Genomic DNA, 24111 nt, shown 5'->3' on the forward strand with positions numbered 1-24111 from the left:
TTCATCAGACAAGGAGAACACTTCAAAACTGAAGGATGAGGGCTATGCTCTGAAGACCGGTTCTCCTACTTTTTTTCTCAGTGCTCTGCAATATATGAGGTTGCTGCTCCTGCTGATTTTAACTGTATTTGGCCTTTGAAATTCTGAACCCAGTATTCTGAAATTCTGAATCCAGTATCCACGCATCCTCTCAAGTAACGTTAATTGTAGTTTTCTCTATTGTAGCTTGTTAGGAAACAAAATACGGTGGCTTCAGACAAAGATTTCTTTAGAGACGTTAAGTCTGATATTTGCTATTTGGTAAGCATCTTTTCTTCTCTAACAAGGAGACAGCAACCCACAGCCAGTGCCAAGGATGGTTAGAGCTGACTAGTTAGGCTTTTGGATGTTATTTAGCAAGACTGATACAGGGTGAGGAGCCAGGAGATGTCTTGAGATACATTTCTGGGCGTAGCAGCTGTGGTTGGCCAGCATGGGCAAGATGCTGCTGGTTGGCAGCGCCTTGTCTCTTTTGAAAGACAGCAGCCTGAATCCTGTGGTGTTACTACATTTAACTGCTAATTTCACGGGGAAAAGAAATACAGCCTGGCAGAGAGACACTTGGAACACTGCTTTGCCTTCCTCCAAGCTGCACATAATAGTCATGTGAGGAGGACTTTTTTGTGCAAAGAAGGCCTAATGTCCTGTTTACTGTTTTTCCCCAGCTTTTAAAACGATTCAAATTGCAGTTATTTTTTAACACTGATTCTGGAAACTCCAGTGCATGAAAGTAGTTTTAGACATTCCAATAGTCCCATTGTTTTTGTAATTCTAAATCTTACTTTAATTGTTCATTCATTCTCATTGGCAGTGAGTGGTAAAAATAAATAAATAAAAACCTTGTTAGAAGAATGATCCTCAAATAATGTGAACTTTCCTTGGGATTACTTCTTTCATTGTTATTGTTCTTTTTGTCAACTGCAAATGAACTGTTTCAATCCTTCAAACTATTTACTTAGCTTCAAACGGACTGTTAAAATTATGCAGTTACACATAGAAATGCCACAAAATATACAGGAACAAGTGTTAAACAAAATTACTTGTCAGTAATAAATAGTCCATTCTTGCAAAGATTAGTTTAATATCTAACAATGTTATAGCTGGTGTGTGGCAGTTGTAATGCTCTGTCCAAGAAAGCTACTAATACACTGAGATTTTTTTGTGTCGGTGTGTGGGGACCTGACTTATATTCTTGTCTAGTCTTCACCCTTTTTGTAATTTATATCTTGAAGTGTATCTATTCTTAAGCCACTCTTGGAATTTCTGTTTCAAATAGTCCTTAGGTTTGGGGGGTTGGAAGGGAATCTTTATTTTTCTTTATAACATAGAGAAAATATTTGTAGTATACCCAAAAAGCTTGAGCTGTGAAACTCGCAAGTTCTAAGAAAACATGTATCTGGGACTTCCTGTCAGAAATAAATATCCATTATGGTCTATTTATGCATACTAATAGAAATCTTAAAATGCATTTTCATCTCAGGTATTTATGTTCATTTTTGAGCCCTTTCAAATATGAATTTACTTTTAGGTGTGGAAATGCTCCTCTGGATCATTTACCTCTGAACAGAATAACCACCATGAGAAAAAGATACAGGTACTATTACTTAATTTACTGCAACAGTCAGTTGCCATAAGCACTCTCATTTTTCCACTGGTCTGATGCTCAGCTGAAGAGTACTACCTGGACAAACATCTGTGTTAGCATACAGTGTGAAGTAGCCCTGGGTCACAGGGGAGGAGAGCTTGCCACTCAGCTCAGCCATGGCAGAGTCACTGGATCTTTTTGCAAGCTGTTAGCAAGTCACTCAATTTATTTGTCTTAACCAGCACCATATCTGAAATAGGTTTCATTATATTTCTCTGAGAAGTATTGTGGAAAACAGGTAAGGTTTGAATAGCATTATAATAGAGCCGATGTTGTACAAAACTCTAGGTTGGCTGTTTCTAATATAACTTAAAGTTAACGATAAATCATTAGTAGTTTTAAAATGTAAAGCTATAATGCATGTCAATCAATGTGATGTTTTTGTGTTTCCTTTTCATTTAGGAATGGCCTTGGCCCAGTAAAAGAAGGCGAAGCACAGTATGCTGTTGTCCATTGCACTGGCTATATCAAGGCATGGCCACCAGCAGGTGCGTACCTTGTATGTGGCATGCAGCGCACTGTCTGCAAAGGGAGTTGGAAACATGGCTCAGGATCCATTTGCTGGTAGAGAGCCAGTTTCTATCTGATCTTGAGAAGCTTTTGATATCAAGCAATCAGCAGTTGTTACACTCTCAGAATCTCCCCATTGTTCCCTGTGAAACCCTTCTCAAGTTTATTGCCATGGAGTGCTGTAGGAGTTGTCATTAACGTGGGACCACAGCAATTGAAACCAAAAGTTTTCAGTCTGATAGCCCACATAAAAATGGCCAGATTTTAAGCAGGTGAACACAGAGTGCTTGTACCTCTATAAAACACCAACTAGTGCTTTTATGTTTAAGTACCAAGTTGCAAGAACCCACATATGAAAATGTGTAATTTCAATTTCGGTGCATAGGTCTTCACTTCAAAGTGGTGGTGGAAGTGAAGAACGTTCAGCGTTTGTGATAAGTTCTCTATTAAGGCTGTTTTTCTGAGAAACAAGTCTTGATGTGTTTCTTTGAACTGCAGAGAAAACGTTTACCTTCTGTAGCTTAGTGTTGCACATGGGAATATTTACATTGGAAAAATTCAAAGAGGAGACAATGGAGTTCATCCAGACATCATCATGAACTGGGCTGGCTGACCTTGGCATTTGCAGTAGTTAGAGAGCGCTGTTTGCAATATGACAGCACCTGGCATGAATCAAGCCGTGAGTTGTCCTGCCCTTTTGCGGTTGTATACCACAAGCATAAATCACATTTATGCAGGGATGAATGCTAAAAGTAGTTTGCACCGAGTCTGTACACTGGTGTGCAGATTACAGGCGTAAACCTCTTGTTGATTTCCTGCTGAACTGTAGTTCAGAAGTTATATAATAGTTCAGTTACCAGTGATTTTCGTCTTGCACACAAGTACACGCAAACAAATATACATGTTTAAAATAGTACAGAACTGAAGCTTGTGACATTGTCTGTAACTTTTGCAGCCAAGAACAGGGCTAATTTATATCACACGTGATCTGTGCTGGTTCAGACCACAATGCAGACAGTGAAAACCTCTGCTCTTATTGCTAACAGGATTTAATACACTTCAGCGTGATGTAGAAGTCAAAATGTCCCAATTTCATTTCAATCCCAGAAGAGTGAACAGAACAGTGTATGTAAATTGCTCTATGAAAATGAAACATTTTTGTTTGCTTCCACAAAGAGGTCAACCTTTCTGTTGGTATTCCCAAGCATAAGTAAATTTAGCTGTGATATATCGGATGTCTCTTCAGAAAGGTGCAGGTCAAATGAGATTTCTTGGAGATCCTCGCTCATTTCAAATGAAAAGCTTCCTGTACAGTATTGGAACCTTAGAGTCCTAATGCTTCAGGGCTGTGAGGTGTTTTCCCCTACTCCAGCTCCTCCAGAACCACACAGTTGTCCCATGCTTAGCATCCTCTCCAGTCTCATCTTCAATAGTTTATGGGAAGATTATGCCAGTGTGTATTCTTGGACTATATTTCACATAAGATCAAACAGGAGTTTTCTTGTCTCTGTCTCCAGTGTTCTGGTGCACTTCGAGAAGGAATTCATATCCTGTCAGCTTTTACTTTGCTCGGTTAAACCATCCCACTTCTAATCTCCACTCTTACTATGTACTCTTTTCTTTGCACTTACTCACATTTTAACTTCACTCTTCAAAATGTGGGTCACCAGAGCTATAGAGTCTTGTTCCAGATGATACTGCAGTGATATATAATGAAAAGGGTATTTCCTGTCCTGACTGGCAGTATATGATATGGTCTGTTTCTCTTTTATATGGTGCATCCTGTTGGCATCTTAAGTCACCTAATATATATACCAGACTGTCTTTTCCTCAGTTGTTGTCACTCAAGATCTTCCAGTTTATAACAAAAATAGCTGTGAATTGTGTGATCTTCTGATTTCGTAATACGAAGTTTCATCCAGTTTCTATTGCTGTCTGTGGCAGTTATTGGTCCCCAAGTGCATGCTTATGCATTTAGCAATGTTGAATTTCATCCCATTTCTATTACTCCTCTCCTCAAAATCCCGTGGTGCTTCCCCTATGATATCCCAGTGCTCCTCCACAATGTTAATGCCTCCAAACTGTAGCACAGTCCTAAGGGATGTTCTAGTCTTTTTAAGAGCCATATGTGGAATTTCAGTGTTCTTTTATGTTACCATCCAGATTGTTACTCGTCACAGTCATGCCTCAGTGCCTTTTTCAGGGCATATAGTACAGAATCGAGACATCTTTCATGACTGTTTATTTGCCCTCACCCCCAAGTCTTACCCAGTTTGTATTGGTGATTATCATGTATACGGTGTCTTTAGGAGCTGAACGGGAATATCTAAAGGCTGAATTGGCTTCCAGTATATTTGGGTAAATCAGTGGCAACATTACTACATTTGTTCTCATTTCCAGCGGTAATTCAACCATAATGTGCAAAGCAAATGAAATAACTGCACAAGTAATCGAATTTGCTAAAGCTTTTCCACCCTGTAATAAAATTACTTTTTTTCAAGTCAGGTAGCAATTAACAAGCCCCTGGCCTTTTCATCATCTCTGCATTCACGGGAATAAATGTGTTTGTGCCAAATGTCAGCAGTTTTAAAAATTAGCTGTAGAAAGTATCATTTTCACTTATTTTTCAATTGCCAAGTGGACACTCCAATATAAACTCTGTATCTTCTTCTTTCACAGTATGCAATGTGGCATGTGCGTTATGCAACTAAGACATAAGGCATACTTCATAAAGAAAGTAGCAAATATTTAGCAAATTTACCTAATCTGCACTTCATTAAATTTGTTTAGCACCCAGTATTTTCTCTTTCTGGGTTGTATTGCAATGTCCGTCGCCAATGTGTTAATTCTTTTTCAGTCCCACACAAGCAGTAGTGATGCAGAAATGCCAAGACAAGAACTGCTGCACCATCAGTGTTAATGTGATAGACCAGCTGGTCAAAGGTTTGACAGTTGCTGCTATGAGTAATCTATGCTAAATCGCTCAGGTAATTTGAATATTTTAAACATGAAAACAAATGAACTATAAACAGCTGTCATCAGTGTGGTGGCATGTTTTAAGGATCGGGCTTGTTTTTTCAGAGTTCTAAAACAGAAAGCAAATTCTGTTTTGTCTCATGTCTGTGGTCAGTGTGAGATCACTTCTGCCCGTCTAGCCTTTTTTTCTTTTTTTTCTCACCTTTATGGAGCAGCAAGGCTCACTTACTTATTGGCAGGCTGCCCGTAGTGCCTTTTTCACTGTATGATGGATGGAAGAGAAAACAGAGGAAGCATCATACCTCATCCTCCTCTCAGAAGTGCGCAGAGAGCAGGCAGGACCCGTGGGCAGCACCTGCCTCCTTCCTAGCAGAGCAGACCAAGGAGAGCTGCGGGCTGTGCTCCCTGTGCATTCCCCTGCAGAAGGTGCTCTTTGGCTGTTCCCTTAATCCCGTGGGGTTTGCCTTTGGTTGAGTGAACCACAGAGGGAAGACAGCTGCTTGGAGGGGTGGCTCTGCTCAGGCTGCGTGTTTTCCTGGTCTGTTCATTGTCCTTTGTGTCTGCAGCAGAAGGGTAAAGCTTTAAGTGCACGTACAAACCCTGGCGTATGACACCTGCACACCCATACGCTCACAAATTTTAAGTTGACCTCAGATAGACTCTGCATCGGGATAAGTTTTGTGTGGAAGTGAGGGGATTCAGATCTTCCAGATCAACATTACAACCTGTTATGGTGTTCATTTCTTACATGGAGTGTATGTTAGAATAAGTAACGACAGTGCAGTGTTGCATTATTTTGAATGAGATGAAAAGCCCCCTTGTTTGAAACTGGCTGTGTACCAACTCCAGGCTTTGTCCCCCTGTTTCCCATGAGGCAGCCCAGCTAGAAGACCGTGTGATTCTTAGCCCAGAGAATGCTTCAAGCTCATAACCAGTCACGAAACTGAGAAGTGCTGACCCTTTCCTGGTTGTTCGGTTTTAAACTTAAGCAAGTACTTACTTTACAAATTTTTCCTCCCAGAGCATCTTATTCCTGAAAGGAAATTAATCTTATGTAGTCCATATGATATTTTCCTAATAGTTTATTTTCATGCCGTAACAATTGATGGAAAATATTTGGTGGAGAGAGAAGATACAGTCTGTCAAGATGTTGTTAGTTTTCTGTAAATCAAAAACAGGACCTGCAGAAGAAAACATTGTGAAGAAAAGGCTTAGATAGATCCTTATTTCAAAAGCTTCAAATAAAAAGTCCCAGAATAATGTTGAATTCAAATAATGTTGAAATCTTCCTCTTTTTTCCTCCTTAGTTTTTTATCTTAAAAAAGAAACAGTTTGGTCTTCCAAGTCAGACTTACGGTAACGTCTTAACCACAGCATGCCAAAGCTGTTAGGTTATTTTAAAATTTTGGCTGGAATCTGGACGTTTGTGTAGAGTACTCCCTCTTCCAATACAAAACAAAATAGTTGCTTGAATATTCTTTGCACTGCTGTCATTTTAAAGTTCTGGGTTTTGCTTTGTTTTTTAAAAAACGAACCTCAGCTTTTAGTGGGATTTTCACAATCATTTTCTTTGGTATGCTGTAAATATCCACAGTTTCCACTGTTGTGTATGAGAAATAATCTCATGCAGTGCAGTTTCACGCACAGGCGTATAACTCTATCAGTAATGGTTCTGATGGAGATAGGCATTTATAGGGGATTGCTAGAGATCACTGGGCACTCACTTACATCTTTCTAAATACTCATAAATGATTTATTTTTGAGTGTAGTGAAGTGAAACCACAAATCCACTAACACAGTTCTGTGTCTCGCAGAAAGTATGGGGCAGAAGGACAGAGAAAGAAGGCAGAAAATGAAGTTTTTTTCTGTTGTTAGAGCCAACTGGAAGCTCAATGGGAAAACTAAAAAGTTCCTTATGTCCACATAAACACATGCCATTACCCTGTGGGAAACTGTTTGCTGGCACACAGGACACTTGGAAATTAAATATAACCTCTAACAGCACAGTGTTCTATTTGTGATGCTCAGTTGCAGGCTTAGCTTTGTAAAATGTTGATATTAACTTGAACAAGCATCACACTATATTTATTATTCGAGGGGAGCATATACTTGGTGTTGAGAAATAAAGCCTCTGTCAGGGTTACATGTAAAGAATGTGAATAACTGATGTATGTTTATTTTGTTCATGTCTTCTAAAGGTCAGCAGCATGGCCGCTCTCCTGCATGCTTTTGGAACTTTTCTGGTGGTGCTGATGGTGCTTGATGAACTTAAAGAGCAATGTTACATTTTGTTAAGAGCTGCACAAACCTGTCGTAACAAAGTCTGTCTTAAGACAATAACTTCCATCTGTGGAGTGCTATCAGTAACAGCCCCTACACTGCAGACAAGTGGACAGTCATTTTGGCATATTTTTGCCCTGGGCACTTCTAGAGAAATGCCAGTACTTTACTGGGTCGTGTATTGATTAATTCCAGCCAGGTTGTTTTTTATTCATAGTGTGTCTTGTGGGATAAACCAACTAATAACTTTTCCAGTGTGTTATGGAGACCAAATATACTCCATCTTGAAAAAAAGAAAAAGAAAAAAAAAAAACACTAACAAAAGGTGAAGTTTAGATCAACACCTTCCCTTGCCAGCACTGAGATCCATCAGAAATGGTGTTTCTTAGCTTGGTTTAATTTTGGAGATTGTTTATGTTGCTTTGAGTTTATTTGGGCAGTAGCAAGCCTGTACAAAGTTCCTAAAAAGGAAAGTGCTGTTGAAAGCTGCAGAAAAAGGATTGTGCAAAGTGGAAGCCGTCCAGCTGGGTGTCCTTGCTGTCATTTCAATGCACTGTGCCACTAAGGAAGTGACTGAAACTGCTGTTGGACACAGGAACATACTTCAAAATCGTCCTCTCCAAATGGAAAACTCCATTTAAAAGAGATTTTTTGGTTAAGATTCTCCAATCAGGAGGTCTAAAATTTCTTCCTTAAGAACACGCTTCTCTGTGTTTAAGTGGCCTACTTCTCAGAAGTCCCAAGCATCCCCCAGGAAAATCCTCTGGAGGTGGCAGGATCTCGAGTCACCCACCATCAGTGAAATCAGACCTCTGCTACCGAGCTGTCTGAGCGTAACCGCCGTTACTTCAGGCGCTGGCTTTTAGGATGTTTGGGTTTTTGGCTGACAGTTGAACTTACGGATTTTCCCTGGTGTGGAGCTCAGGGCTGAGCGATGTCCCCAGAGGCGTGCAGTCCCTGCTGCAGTCTTCCAGCCAAAGTGTTACAGCCCTCTCCTGTTTCTCCAATTTTTTTTCTTTGTGTGGTTGTTTTGTACGCTGCTGCATTCCTTTCACATCAAAGTCAGCATCCTCGTGTTCCTTCTGCCACATCATTTAATTTGTCATGCTCTCGGTTCACCCCTCCACTCACAGCTCTGTAGGATGAAACAGAGTCGGATTCCCTTTGCAAACTGCGTTATACAATCCTCAGTTAACCATTTTACACCTATTTAAAAAGAAAATTGGTCACGTGGAGGAGTCTGCGTTTAGGTTCAGCAGCTCAGCCTTCCCTACCCACCACATGTATGTGATCAAGCAGCCATGTGTCTGCCAAAATCCTGTCTTAAGTGGACAGGATTTTTAGTTGCTGTGTTTGATGCTGCTTTTTCAGGACAATCTTCTCTTCTTTTTTCTTAAGAGGCAGCCAAATTCAGTTCTTTTGCATATTGGAGCTGTCATTAGTTAATTACTAGGCCTTGTGTTGAAGAAATAACTCTGTAAACACAGCAAGGAAGAAAAACAAAATAATTCTGTAATCCGACTCTCTTAGCTGTGGTTTCACGTCGGTGGTTTGTGCACTTGGTGATACGCTACTCCCTCAGAGCGTGGGGCTTATGTTTGGAGGCTTTTTCATGGTTTGCCTTGTGGGTGAAGAAAGAGAGACTGGAATAGCGGTGTGTGAAACGTCAAAGCAATGCTTTGTGATTTAGCTGCCCGAAGGACCCGATTAAGGACCCGATAAACTGCGGGCAGCACAGCGCAGTCCCGCAGGAGGTGTCTGTGCAGCCTGTCTTCGCTTCAAGGATGTTTTACATGGCCCCAGTCAGGTGAAGCCGTGGTTCAGTGGAGGTACTTGGTCAGAAGCACAAAATTGAAAAATAATAGGATTCTGCCCGGTGTTACTTTTAACTGCTGTGTTTAGTGACTGATTTCTTGAAGTGTATTCCTGAGGTCAAATATTGCCATCTTGATCTTTTTGCACAACTCCTAAGAAAATATTTCAAAGCAAGTTCCCTAACTTTTGTTGAGGGATATTGCGTAGGTTTAGAAGCTAAATTTAGGGCCAAATTTTTATCTATGGATAGTAATATCATTGGGTAAAAGACAAAGGATTTCTGCCTTTTTTTCAGTTCTCTTCTGTGACATTGAAATTTCTTACTGTGCTTCAATTTCCCACTTGTTAGAAGGGACAATAGTGCGTTTCCTTTGTAAGCCTCTTGAGATCCCTTTTGGAAGTATCGTAGTTAGCTGTTGGTGGCTGCAAATGAGGTCAGCCCCCAAAACTGTGAATTTTGTTGCAAATAAAGTTTGTGATCATGATAAATATATATGCAAAAACATGTTTTCATCCATACTTTCCATATTTTGTTTTGTTGTATAGCACAGTAAGAACTGAAAAATACCTGTAGAATGATATTTAGAAATTGATAGATAGGGTTGAATTCTTTTGATACAAAATACATCATTCAGAAACTCCTTCATTCAGTTCCTTTACTAGCATTTATTGCCATTTTTCAGAGGCATCATTTTAAACAGTTGTATGCCATCATCCTCTGCATGGTCCAAAGATTAACCTATGTGGGGAATTATAAATTTTGAGAATAAGGTGGCTGTTGTTTCATAATTGGTAACTGCTTTGCAATTGATTTCATCGATGAATCTCATTAAAGCCAAAAATGCATCTTAAATGATTCACTGCCTGTTGTGACTGAATTCCTTGAAAAGTCTTGTGAAAGAGCTTGCAAATCACATAAAGTAAGTCATCAGTGTCATTATGGGGAGATGTTTTTTTCAAATCCTTCATAGGAAACTGGTATCTCAAAACTTGAGTTGGGAAATAGCCTTACTAAAAGTTTAGCCAGCTAGTGAGCAAACAGAGCTAATCTGAGTGTTCCTATTTGTGAAACACTGAGATGGAAAACAGTACACATGTATGTTTTGAAATTATTCCTGTGTTTATAGTAGTTACTCCTGTTACACAACTGAGGCATGCACTGTTAGCTAAGCATCCGCATTTTTTCAGTCTTTCAACGTAACGACCCAGATTTAGTCCATTATAGAAAAAAGTAAAACCGGCTGTTAAATGTGAGCACGAAGGTCATGAATAATCTAGGCTGTGCCTTGTTTTTAAGGCTGTTGATAAAAGATTATTCACAAAGAAAACGGAATGCAGTGTGCGGTGACTGACCATATTAAATGACAACATGGTTCCAGTAACATGCTGCGGAGCAGTACTCATGGAAATGTTGTTGCCCATCTCAGTGCGGCATGGAGTTTTTGGTACCTGCTTTCTCTTCAGCAGCTGAAATATTGCTGCAGTATTTGCTGTATTTGCATTTGAGATGTGTAGGATCGAGCACAACTGAGAAGGATCATCTGATCTGAACCCAGAGATAATGTCTGAATCCTAGAGAAGGTGATAAGGTCACTTGGTATGATTCAGAGCATCTAGAATAGCACAGAACCAGGCCAGCAGCATCTCTGCTCATCCCAGTTTCCTAATTATAACAGTATTTGTTATTTTTTACTTTAGGAATGACAATACCAGAAGAAGACGCTGATGTGGGACAAGGTAGTAAATACTGCCTCGTGGCAATAGGAAGGCTTCAGGTAATGCCAGTCTTTCCTTATGTAAACTACTTCTGAACACTTAATCAGTGTTGTGGTTTAGGTGTAAAGGATTTTCACAAAGTTCTGGTTCTTGACGATAGCTTTTAATATGCTTCCAAAGCATAAAGTGCCTTGATGTCTGTGTGCAGTCCGTGGCTTGCTTAGAATACATCGACAGAGCAGTGACAACGTGATTTTGGTAAACGTATGTTTAACCCAACAACAGCAACAAAGATGCTCCAGGAACATGAGCACATGTAGACCTGCTGTTCTGTAGGGTGCGTGGGGCTGCAATGCTGTGGGTGATGAGAACCATGGGAGTACAGGTGCTGCAGATGGTAGGTTTAAGTGGCTCCCAAAAACAGCAGTCTGCTCCCTGCTGTTCTCTCACCTGCCCTCTCTTTCTGGTTAATCAATTACTTGAAGGAAGGTAATTGCAGGAGTTATTTTGAGAATGGTAAAGATAAGGCAGTCAAGAAGCACTTAACATCTAATGGCTTTTTTTCTCAACATCTGTTGTATTTTGCATTCAGAGGTGATGCCAGCTGAGGGAACTGTGAGAATAAAGTTTTACTGCCTTTTTGTCCTGACTGTTGCAACCGATGTGTTATATTTTCTTCCTTTGCCCATTGCTGGTGAGAGTTCTGAGCTGGATCTGGAGCAGTTGCAGTGAATCTCCTTCACCATAGCAGGAAAGCTAGTTTTTAGCTTTGCAGCGTGGGAATTCTGCCATGAGCGAATGTGTTTGAGCCTCCTGCATGATCCCTTGTTGGCCTGCACTCGTTGCCATATGCTAGGATGGCATCACTCCTCCTTGCAGGGTAGAAGGGACCCTTTCGTAGAGCACAGGTGCCAAGCCTGCCTTAGTCGAGGCGCACAGCCTCCACGTTACTGGCAACGTCAGCACTTCAGCAGAGTGTGTCTCTGTTGTGATGGCAGACCTACAAAAGTATTGCACGATGTTTTTGAAGTTAATCATACTTTTATAATCAGGGGTAATATATTCCACTAATGGAGAGAAGGAAGTTATGGGGATTCGTATGTTAGAGCTGCCAAAGAAAAACTATTTCCGAGAAAATTGCATTAGTAACATGTGGAGTGTCAAAACATCTGTTAGATTACAGAAGCCAGCAGGGCTATGGGAGGGAGGGCAAGAGGAGGCTCCGGGGATGGGTTTAATCGCAAAGGAGTTAAGGTGAATGAAAAGCTGTGCTCTGTAACAGTAAATTGAAATCTTGCATACAGTTAACTGGCAAGTCTGCAACAAGACGGCAAAAAATGAGATTTTGTTCCTTGTGCGTTGGCACCTTGTTAGCCTCGTTGGCTCTGGAAGTTATAAGAAAAACAATAGTCTCATTTGTAGCCCCAGCAGGAACAAATGGAAACGAAGTGGCCTGATTGCACAGGTTTCAGGCAGAGAGCTGGAAGTGCTTCATTCTGTCTGATGAGCTTTGGGGAGCGTTTACAGGAGAACTGTGTCTCTCCATTGCTAGCAGCCCCTTGCTGGTCTAACAGCATAACCTACAGCAGCCTGTGGAAAACTTGGTCAGGTTGTCTGGGAGTTTCAGGTGAGGCTCATCTCACCTGACTGCGGTTATCTGAAAGTTGAATGCTTAGTCTGAGCTAGTCTTAGATCCATTTACAGATAATGAGTTGGCCTCTTCTAAAGAGTGACCTTCCCATCCTAAAATGGCTGGCTTGACTTGTCCTTGGGGAGGATCTCGTTCTTGGTCGGCAAGCGCAGGAACCAAGATGCCTAACTTCAGTGTGGTCCCACACAGTGAGATGAATCCATTCGTATTCTATCCTTACTGTTTCCTTCCTTATTGGGAACTTCTGATGTATTTGTTTTCCTGCTGTGCTCTTAAGCCTAGGAAAGTGCCGTGGGGTGAGATAATTGCACTGCAAAGTAGCATAAAGGCAGTTCTATGTCATACACCCATGCTGTTGTTTTATATATGACTTTCTCAGTAGTTAGTAGTCTGCCAACAGATTTTGTTTTTTAGCTTTGTTATCAAATTTGAGTTCAGGTTGCTGTTCTGTGAACTAAATGCTGTGGACTTGGTTGGTCGTAGGTAACCAGCTCTCCGGTGTGCATGGACATGAATGGCATGTCGGTCCCAACTGAGTTTTTGTCGAGGCACAACTCTGATGGAGTCATCACGTTCGTCGACCCCAGGTGCATCAGCGTCATTGGCTACCAGCCCCAGGTCAGTGAGCCGCTGTCAATGCGGAGACTGGTTAGACCTGATAAAGAGAACTCTGTTTGCACATTAAAAACGAAAGCAGCAAAACATGAAATATTTGTAGCTGACGATTCATATGTTGCGAAATAAATGATGTTCATTTTTCTTTGCTGTCTCTGCTTCTGTAAAATTTGGTTTTCCCCTTTGTATGGGGGATATCTTCTTATCCCTTTTAGATCTGATTAAAATCCAAATGGCAAGATGCTTTAAATCTTGCACGGCTAGCCAATGAAGACATGCTGTGACAGAAAGTTTAACAATGCTTGGAGAGAGTTTTAGCTCTGTAAATCTTAACTTCTGCTAGACTCTTGTAAAGTAAGAGAAGATCATTTATGGCATCTACTTTCCTTTAGGCTTACATCTGTTCCTCTGAGTAGGAAGCTAGTAATTGAACTGAGGAGAATAATAAATGAGCTTCTGACTGCCACAGCCCTCCCTCAGATAACTCAGCAGTTGCAATTTACAGGCAAAAGTCATTTCTTGCTAATTTGTTTTTCCATCTATTTTGATTTTAGGTAGCTTTATAATGACTGTTTTTACAAAAAATAGTGCCATAGAATGTATTTTTGTAGAGGATGTCAGTCTCTTCAAGACACTGTTTCACAGGTATTTAAAAAAAAATCACTTAATATATGTTTGCAAATGAATGTGTCTGTGCAGCAGGGCAAATACAATGCAGGACATGATGCCTATAAACCTTGCTTTTATGTTCATCTTTGATTAATTGAGTAGTCCCTTTGAGGATGATGGATCTAGTGGCTCTAGGGATTACTTACAGATCTGCCCATGGATTTGTGTTGTGGTTTGGGTCTTTTACACAGCTTTGTTTTATTCTAGGATCTTCTGGGGAAAGACATTTTAGAATTCTGCCATCCTGAAGATCAAAGCCATTTGAGAGAGAGTTTCCAACAGGTGCTGCATCCTGTTCATTTTCTTTTGCCATTGACTTATTTATTTATTACTATTTCATTCAGAGAAATAGCTTTTATTTTACATTTCAAGGTATTTTTCTGTTATCCAGGGGAAGAACTGGCAAGATATGAAACAGCCTGTTAATCAGTTAAGGCAGTCAGTAAAGCTGCATAAACAGTAGCTTAAGCTCAGCATCTGTTGGCTCTGTTTTCAGAAATAAATCACCTTGTTATATATTTTGTTTTCTTTTTACAAAGAGTTAACCAAGTGTTTGCTGCACAGTTAGAGCTGTCCTTTCACTTCAGAGATGCCTGTATAGATCCCCCTGTGTTAAGTGGTAACCAAAATTATTTATCTTCAACAAGGTGGGCTGTTGATTTGAAAGTAATTACATTAATTTGTAATACTGTGGATTTTTTAACAGGGGAATATAAAAGCAATGTATAGATACATACTCACAGATACAGTTTGGCATTGTTAAATTTGCTCAGCAGTGGACCTGACTCTCTTCCTCCCGAGGCTCTTCCAGCGGCTTCAGTGAGAACAGGTTTAGCTGAAACTCAATGATTTTCAAAATTAAACCTGCATATAGTTTGTGACGTAAATTCTCTGCTTGCGTAGATAATACGCTTCATATCCTTTATGGGAGTTACACCACTTTACATCAACAGAGGCATTTATTCCATTGTAACACTTGTTGTTTCAAATTGATCTGGGACGTACAGTAGGAGTGTTTTCCCCAAGACCTCTGCTCACTGCTGGTCTTTGCAGTGCCTTCCCTCCGTGCACTAGAACGAGTTGTGTATCGTGTTTAGCTGATTACTGAGATCCAGATGATGTAAGTGGTTCCAGATTTTCTGACAACAACCTATAGCTCAGCCAAAGTTTGTTGATCCATCTTGTGCTAGATGTTGTGTTTTCAGCTGTGAAGCATGGAAATGAAGTGGTTTTTAAAACGAAACTATTTACTCAGGCATGGCATGCAAAAATGGAGCATGAAAAAACTTCTCTGGGGAAGAATAACAGAATGGCGTTCCGTTTCCGTGGATTGTGAAACTCAGCTTATGGTCTTAAGTTTGGTATAGTGGAAGATACCAGTGCTCCTGAGCTATTTCTCACCATCACCACCACCCTCAACTGGACAAATGTGTGAGCACTCGGCATCCGTGTGGCCTTTGTGGCCTTTGAAAGGATCAAATTCAAACAGCAGCTAAAGGCCTTTTAACTCTAAGGTGTTGATTCACAGGCAGGAGCATCTGAGAGCTGGATGCTTGAAATATCTTACCACACCCAGTCATCTTCTCTGCCCTACCTTCACATGGATGTGATGCTGCAGCTACACCTACGTGGTGGCATCCTGTTACCAGGAGTCAGGTCCTACCACCCCTTTTCTGTCCTCCCTGACCTCCTCCCTGCCCTTCCTACTGTCCTGATACTGTCACAGATGGCCTTGCCTGGTGGGCTACCCAAAGGCCCACTCAATTTTGCGTAGGACTAGCTTTCAGATGGCTCAGCTCCCCGAGCCCGTGCCTGATGGCACCAGTGGTGCAAGAAAAGCAGCGAGAATGCGTATGCTGTTTTTCACTAAAGCCCAAATGATTGATTTCACTAATTCATGCAAGAGACAGTGACAGAATGCTGCTGGATAGTACCATGTCAGATATCTGTCTCTGAAGTGATTGTCTGAGTGCTGCCTGGGGCTCAGGAAGGCTCACTGACTAACATGCCAGTTAATGACTCGGTGCTCACTGAGTGCACTTGGGCCATAGGGCGCTGCTGCTGTTTCCCTGAAGTCAGTTGCTGGGGACTTGGCTGTCGCTGCTCAGTACTGGGCATGTCCATAAACGATTTGCTGGATCGGGGACTTCCATGATTTGCTCAAGGTCATGCAGAAAGACAGCAGGAAAAAAAAGCAAATTAGAAGTGAAAGTTCCTGTTCACTCGACCTGTGTCCAATCTATGAAAATATCGTGCTGTTTCTCTAGCAGGCGATTCCTTTTTCTGTATATTTTTGTTCAGTACAGTAGCAGTGTGATCTGGACTGTTATTTCAATCATGGAATAAAAGACTGAAGTAAACAGTTAAGCTATGCACCAGGTGGTTTTTATTTCTGAAGAATGTAAGAAAGTAAAGGTTAAACATTAGCTTTGAATCTTTTTTTGTTCTATTTTGTTTGTGTGCACTGTTTTAAGACAGTTCACGATTTTCCCACCAGTGATCTCTGTGCTTTATATATTATTACAGAATTAATGTTTGCTTTATTCAGACTTCAGAACAATAGATCATTGCCGTTTGTTTTATTATTGTTAGTTTGGCCTTACAAGACTTTTCATTAAAAAGGTAACTGTGATTTCCAGTAAACTCTTTTTTTTCCCCTCAAACCTCCTGAAAACTTGACGTGTCTAGTTTGCTGGCAGTATCAGAACCAGGTTGGTGCATAATAGAGGAGGAAAGGAGGGCGGGGTTTGCAGGTTTTGGTCAGTTGCCAGCATCCATCTCAAAGCTTTTACTTCCTTGGGAAGATAAATTCATTCATCAGGGTGGGAAAATCAGGCCAGAATGAGATATTCTCAAGGCCAAGATCAACAAATAGAGTTTAGTATCAAAGGATCCAGAATACAGCTATTTGATATCCAGTCGGATGCTATTCAGATTAGACACTTTTACACAAGTTCTGTGTTTTTTACCCTGGGTGTGGTGGTAGAAAATTGCTGATTATAGAATGTTGCTCACTGAACTCGAACTACAAAAGCATTTATTAAAAATAAAAGGCCTTTGCCTTAGTATTATTTAGAACTTTTCCAGGCATTTCTAAAAGGTTGTTGTTTTTTTTGTTGTTGTTGTCATTCTTTCCGTTTAGTCCTGTAGCTAGTTGATCAATTCGAGATGCATCGGAGCACATTTCCTAACCTGATTGCTTGTCAATAAAGACACAGGGTAAATAGTGGGTTTCTGCTGAGATAACTACTCATGGGGAATATAGTGGATAATGATTAAGAACCCACAACAAGATGTGGCATTTATTTGCAGTAGGCCTTCCCTGAGGCCCAGCTGAGGTAGCTTAGTGGAAAAGTAATAAAAAATAAACACAGATATCCCAGGTAAGTGCCAGCTGAATGACTTGAAACCATGTAAGTTTTCTTCTGACTTAAACCCAGGATTATTAGATAACACATACAATGCAGTTACAGTGCCAGTGTGCAGGTATTGTTTTGAGCATGCTTCTTAAATTCATCCATGCTTGTCAGAGAGAGAAAGATACAGGCCTCAAAGTTTGGAGTAAGTGCATTTATTTCCAGAGTTCCCAGGGACCAGAACCACGTTACTTATTTTGAGATAACTCGTTATTACATCATCTTTGGTGCCATCAAAGCCGTTGTTTTTTTTCCATCATACTGAGAGAATCGAGGTGAAATTTCTCTCTTGGTACCCAACTGTTGACTTCAATGAAACTTCAGCTACCAAGGCCAAAGTTTGAAATGGTTATTGCCAGACACTTAAATTCTGACTTAGTTATAAGCAAGTATGCTGTCCAAGCAAAGAATTGATGCTCTGTTTTCATTAATGCTATTAAAATGGATTCTCTCTGCTCTCTCCATTCAAATACTAGCTCATTCTTTCTTCTTGTGAAAGCCAAAAGTGTTTCACTTTGCCATCATAGGTTTTTTGCTATATACTCATGGATGCTCTTTCACTTGATTTATTATGTGGCGTGTTTATTTTCAAATACAGAGATACGGAATTTCCCCCAAAATTGTCTTTCCTTGCGATGTGTGAGCTCTGATTAGCTTTGTATAATTATTGAAACTATTTTAGTGAATATTTTAGTTTATTTATCAGCTTAAATTACTTCTTTTGGAATGGTCTGTTTTAACTTTAGGTATTGCAGAAGTAATCTTCAAGGTTCATTTCAGCAAAGCACCGCAACTTGTACTTAACCGTTAGTAGGTGGTAAATTCATTTATATTCAACTATGCCCCTAAGAGCAGTTTAATTTAGCACATGCTTAATTCCCACTACATTTGAAGGTTTGTGCACTGCTAATTATTTTTTGCTGGAGACAAATCATTTTTGTCTATTTTGCATCTATGATTATGCCTTTATGTATTTGTTTCCTTCCAACATAATTGCTGGCTCCTATGTATTCTTTGGGAGTTGCCATTGCCTGATCTTTACCATCCCAGCAAGGTCTTCCTGGGTCTGTTCCACATAGCAAAATTCATCTACACATCAGACAGATCAAGGGTATCTCTGCTTTTTATTCTTTTTGTCTTGCCCATCAATATTTCTCTAATTAGTTATCATTCCCTGGAAAAAAAAAAAAAAAGGTAAAATTATTTTCCCATACTTTTTCTTTCATGCCTTTAATTATGAATTATTACCCTTCTCTAACTGCTTTTCTTCATTCTTATTGCTTCTTGACAAAATGTAGAACTTGTTCTTCATCTCTTCTCCTATCTTTGTGTTATCTCGGGCAATTTAAATGCTGTTTTTAAATACTGTTACCAGTTCATTTGTTGGAAAAAATAAGGTATAAAGGGAACTTGTCAGCCTTTGGACAGGAAAGCTTATAATAAGGAAACAAGCACACAAGATAAGGATTATTTTTTTAAGGCATTTGCTATCATTAGGAAGAGGCAGTGAAAAGAAGAGATGAGATATAAGGGAGCAGATGCTTAGCAGAACCCTAGCTAGGTGCCAGACTAAAACACTGAACAGAGATTTCTGAAAAGGGACTTAAAATTTTGTAGGCTTTTTTTGGATAGTCTTTCTTAAAAATAGCCTGTGGGTCCTGCTAGCTGTGTGTCTTGAAGTCTGCGTGGTGCGTCTGTTCTTATGCTTCAAGGGCAGGGTGTATGTTAAAGCTTTCTCCGAAGTGGAGTTAAGAACAGACACTTTGAGAGAGAATCCATCTCTGAGTAACCCTGACTTAGTGCAGTGCTGTTCGAGAAGAGGAATTGTGTCAGGATGTGACATCAGGTGAGCAATGTCCTACTGCTGCTTCCTAATATGAAGACAGAGACTTATAATATGGAGAGACTTGCAGTCCGAAACATGTGCTGGTATTTCGTCTTGGCAACAGAAAACACAGCTGTCCTGAGCAGCACTTTGAGGTCTTTTGTCTTGGAGTGGTTCTGCCTTTAAGTAACGCTCAAGAAAGATGACTCATGACGTCTTCCAAGTCATGCTGGGATGGCTGAAAGGGCCCCCGAGCTGTCTGCCCGCCCCTCTGACAGAGGTTAATGCCCTGAGACCAAAAGGGCTGAATCCACAGAAATGTTTGCTGCTCAGCTACCCCTGAATTAACACCCAGAACCCGCCATCAGTTTCCATTCGTGTCAAGGAGCTGGCCCCAAAACTGTGGTGACCGAGGGCTTCTGTTGGCTTTGTGTGGCAAGACTGTCACACCCCAGGGGGGAGGAATGGTAGAGTTAAATCATGCAGGGAAATATATGTCAGAATCCCCATGGGTACAGAAGGCTTTGATAGGTAGAGGCACTCAGTAGGTAATGCTCAGAGTGTTTCAGGATCAGATATTAGTGATCTGAAGAAAGATTTAGGCACTAGGGTAAAGATTATCAGGCTTGTAATGTTTGTAGGGAAAAAAGCAAAAACAGCCATATGCAGTTTCTAAGTGTGTATATATATATATTTTATTAATTTTTTTAAAATATTGTCCTAAATTTTGATGCTACTATATAATTTGCTATGTCACACATGAATCGTATAGCCAGGTATCCAAGCAGAAAAACAGATAGCCAACCTTATAAAAAAAATTTTTGTGGACTTTTATTTCAGCTGCAATGTTTAGTTTATGATATACGCATATATACATAAATGTTTAAAAGATGCCTCTGTATGGTTTCTGTCCATCTCTCTTGATAAATGTTCTGCATTAAAACCTTCTTAAAGCTTCCCTGTTGGGATAACAGCACAACCTGTTGGTTCCTGAATCTGTGTTCTGCTTATACGCAGGCTGGAAAGGACATTTTACATAACAAAGTGTGGGGAGCTGACTCTGAAGGAGATAACTTCAAACATGAATCAGATTTGGGTTATTTTCTTTGAATTAAGAATTTTCCTGCTGTGTCCATGGGTTTCTGTAATTTAAGTTCAGAACACACCAGTTACTGCTGTTTACTATTCATCTGCACAGCAGGTAGCAGTCTCCTTTTATTAACCTTTCCAAATGGTTTTGCAGGTTGTGAAACTGAAAGGTCAAGTCCTGTCTGTGATGTATCGTTTTCGCACCAAAAACCGGGAGTGGATGCTGATCAGAACCAGCAGCTTCACGTTTCAGAATCCTTACTCTGACGAGATTGAGTACATCATCTGCACCAACACCAACGTGAAGTATGTGCCTTTCAGCTGCTCACGTACATGGTTTTGAAAGAACTGAAGCATTACTTTTTGCTGTTAGCAGTGTAAATGCACATTCAGACTCTTGTGGTAGCCTGTTTCTAGCCACGTTTTGTGACACTGTTGCAATCTGTAGTAGGGTTTTTCTGCATTATAAGATCCTGCAGCATAGCTGCTTCTCTGTGTCATTATCTTGCAATGCTTCCAGGGCCTGGCTGCACCAGGAGAGACGTCACTTATCTGTTATGTCATTCAGCAAACCCATTGATCTCAATCCAGGCTTTTTTAAACTAGCAGAGAGCTTCCAGCAGCCAACCAGCTGTCATGATATTGCCTTCATTTGTTAGCCAAAGAGAAAATTATGTCCATGTTAACAAGTAGCACACAAGTTATCAACACTCCTGCCTCTTGTTCATTGTGATCATACCCTTAGGTAGTCCTAGGTATCGTCTTACAGCCTATGAAAGCTGGTGATGTGATTTCCTAGTAGGCTAAAGTGGGAAGGGTTCCTACTATTCAGTTGAGATCTGATGGAATAGCCCCAAGTACGGGGATAGATCCAACCCCTTATATGATGAGGGGAATGAAATCATCCTGTCTTTGAATAAATACTTTCAAAAATCTGTCACTGGATCTGTTAGAAGTCTGTTGAATTACTGGGTGTTTCATTCTGCAGCTGATGGAGCTGCTTCTAAAGAAAAGTCATGCTAGGAGTGCATCAGGGGTTTGTCACGGTGTAACTGAGCAGAGAAGGTTTTGGAACCTCCTGAGTTCCAAGCCAGCAACTGCAGAAGCTGATCTGGTCTTGATAAAGCTGTTGCTCTATAGTTGTTAGGTGTGGGGGTTTTTGTGTTTTTTTTTTTTGTTTGTTTGTTTTTGTTTTGGTTTGTTTTTTTTTGTCGTTTTTTAATAAATATTTTTTTATTTCCAATATAAACTTAATCTATTGCTAAAACAAGATCTGTGTCTGGTCTGACCAGAGTTGTTTCTTGTGTTTCTTTCTTTGCCAAGTGTTTAACTTAGAGGAAATTATTGGATTTAAGATCTCAACCTGTCAGACTGAAAGTGCTGAACGAGCAGTCTACTAGTGGAGATGCACGCTGAGAGCTCCACTTGTAAAACCAGCCTCCCGGGGCTTTGGCATTTGAACTACTAGAAAGCTAGTATGTGTCTGTGTGTTCCCTGACTTGCTCCTGAAGAAAGGTGTTTGGACATGGCACCTACCTGGGCTACAAGAGCAGTGCCTTCAGTCTCTTGGAACCCATCATCAGAATCAATTTGCTTATTTTTTTGTACCCCAAAAGTTGTGTTTAAACAACCGAACAGTTTGTCGAAAACAAGCGTGTCCTGGAATCAGACAGCTAATCATCCCTGTCTGCGCTATGAATCAAAATAGATATTTCCTCGTTTTTGCTGCCCCATATTTGTTTCCAAAATGATTTATGTATGCAAAACCAGGCCTGAAAAATAAAAGGCAACTGCTGCAATCTGTCCTAGGATGGCTTAATTGTGCTTTGTTCCCAGGAGTGCACAGCTCAGAGAGCGGGACTGCAGACTATGTCGTGTTTACTCTGGGAATGTTTTTCCGAGACCCCGCTATACTGTGCAGCTTGGCATCACAGCACTCGCTGAGATGAACAGGGTTGTGCCAGCTTCTGGCTCTTGTTATATCTCTCTTGCTAGGTCTGAATAACAACCCAGCAATGTTGCCCAAATATGGGAATTGCCTGCTGCTACCCTGACGGAGGATGTTCCCTCTTTTCTGTAGTGTTGAAAATGTTCTCGTCCTATGGCAAGATAAAACCCATTAGACGTCTGCTTCTGAATAGTAGAAAGAACGCGTTATTCAGACTGTTTCTGTTTTTCTCCCTGTTCTCTCACACTCCTCAGACAGATGTCCAAAGAGGACTCACTGTAATGGAGTGCTCTTCCTGCCTGGTTCTGGATTTATTTATTGTTGGGGGTCATGTTTTGAATTTTGATTTCCTAGAGGCGTTGTTCGGCATGGTAACTGCTGATTTCTGCCTCATTCGGCTCCAGCTAGGGCTGGTTGTTCAGCCCCAGCATGCGTGGCCATCCTTGCATGTTGGTGGCTGCATCCGATGCTCCAGATCCAGCAAAATGCTTCACAGCAGCATCCGATGCTCCGGGTCCGTCAAAGTGCTTCATATGGAGACCAAGCAGAGGTGCCTTCCCCTGCGCAGCTGGAGGCAGTTCTGCACAGACAGATTTGGTTTTATCCCTGAGATAACGTAGCCAGCTCCATAAAATGCAGGTTTGAGGCAGTAAAAAAAAATTCAAGATGCAATTTTAAAAAGACAACGTACCCAATCGAGCTAGGTTTAAATCAGTTTTTGACTTAGAAGAGTTTAAAGCCACAGTGTGTACACCTGTGTGTCTGTACAGGCAATAGCTCTAACTTTGTGGTGGTCGGTGAACAGTGTTTTCCCAAACACGAGACTGTAGAGGGCAGCGATGGCTCCAGTTGTGGAGGTATTAGCTGATTTTTTTGTTTGTTTTTTCTTTTCTCTTTTTCCTGTTTTTCCCCTCTTTTCTTCTTTCTTCTGTTTTATGGATTTTCCTTTAGAGCTTTAGTCAACTTTCCAAATCTTCTTTTTGGTGCACAGGATAATGAAAGATTAGGTTCAAATGTTCAGTTAGTTCCTTGCAGAAAAAAGAGAAAAAAAACTCTCAGTTTCTCTTGGGTGCAGTCATCCAAGAGAAACTTCCTGGAGAAATGAAGCATTTAATGTTTAGCATTTGTGCTGTGTTCGGCTGAAAAGAAGAGTCACCCGTTCAACCGCATCTTCCTGTGTATTTGGGGCTGTTTGATTTCCAAAAAGAAATAATCATTTTGATTAATGTTCATTTAACAGCTACACAGGGTAGTGCTTGAATGAAATAATCTGTCATGGTGACAAATGATTTTTTTTTAAGCCTTTATATATGTAAACAAAATATATTTTTCTGACCTTTGTGGAAATCTTGATGTTTTCATTTTTGTAAACACCAAAGTCCGTGCATGTTCCACTGCATGCAGTTATGAATCCTCTGGTTGTCCTGAGCCTCAAGATTATTTTTGTCTCGGAGAGGGCTGGCGCAGGTCGCTGTTAGAGGCAGCCTGCCGGGTGAATCAGCCATGCCTGTGGGACTGATGCTTTCCGTTTCTGATTCCCATGGGCCAAAATACGAATGAGATCGACTCTTTTGATAAAATTTCAGCCTATGGTAGTGGTGCTGAAGATTTGCTTTCTCATGATTGCTGTGCATCTGTGGGCTATCTGGTCCATCAAGGCCTGTGTAAGACAGACAGTTTTGTAGTGGTGACTTTGAGATTGTAGGCTAAGAGAGAGAGACTTCAAGACTTTCTGAAAGAGGACTTTATGATGGCAGCCACAAAGCTTTTATTACTGCCTTTTTGTCCAAAACAGATCTGGGAAGTATGTGCGCTTCTATCATGTACAATAGCATGGTAAAGGTACAGTGTTGTTTCCGTATGGAGACCGTTAAACTTAAAGTTCAGATCCTTCTTTTCACTTTGATGTCTGAAAAG

At 40.6% G+C, this 24111-nt stretch overlaps 1 protein-coding gene across 8 annotated transcripts in view; it reads left to right on the forward strand.

Moving 5' to 3' along the window:
• ARNT2 (aryl hydrocarbon receptor nuclear translocator 2) overlaps positions 1-24111 on the forward strand; it is a 107435-nt gene that overhangs the window by 59857 nt on the left and 23467 nt on the right. For all 8 annotated transcript variants that reach the window (XM_083851288.1, XM_083851291.1, XM_083851287.1 and 5 more), the window contains 6 exons: positions 1568-1633; positions 2087-2172; positions 10964-11040; positions 13116-13250; positions 14124-14198; positions 20401-20552. In XM_083851288.1, coding sequence (XP_083707414.1) covers positions 1568-1633; positions 2087-2172; positions 10964-11040; positions 13116-13250; positions 14124-14198; positions 20401-20552 — 591 coding nt within the window. The remainder of the gene's footprint in view (positions 1-1567; positions 1634-2086; positions 2173-10963; positions 11041-13115; positions 13251-14123; positions 14199-20400; positions 20553-24111) is intronic.

This window comes from Anser anser (assembly GCF_964211835.1).
Source record: "Anser anser genome assembly, chromosome: 10".
NCBI classification, from domain to species: Eukaryota; Metazoa; Chordata; class Aves; order Anseriformes; family Anatidae; genus Anser; species Anser anser.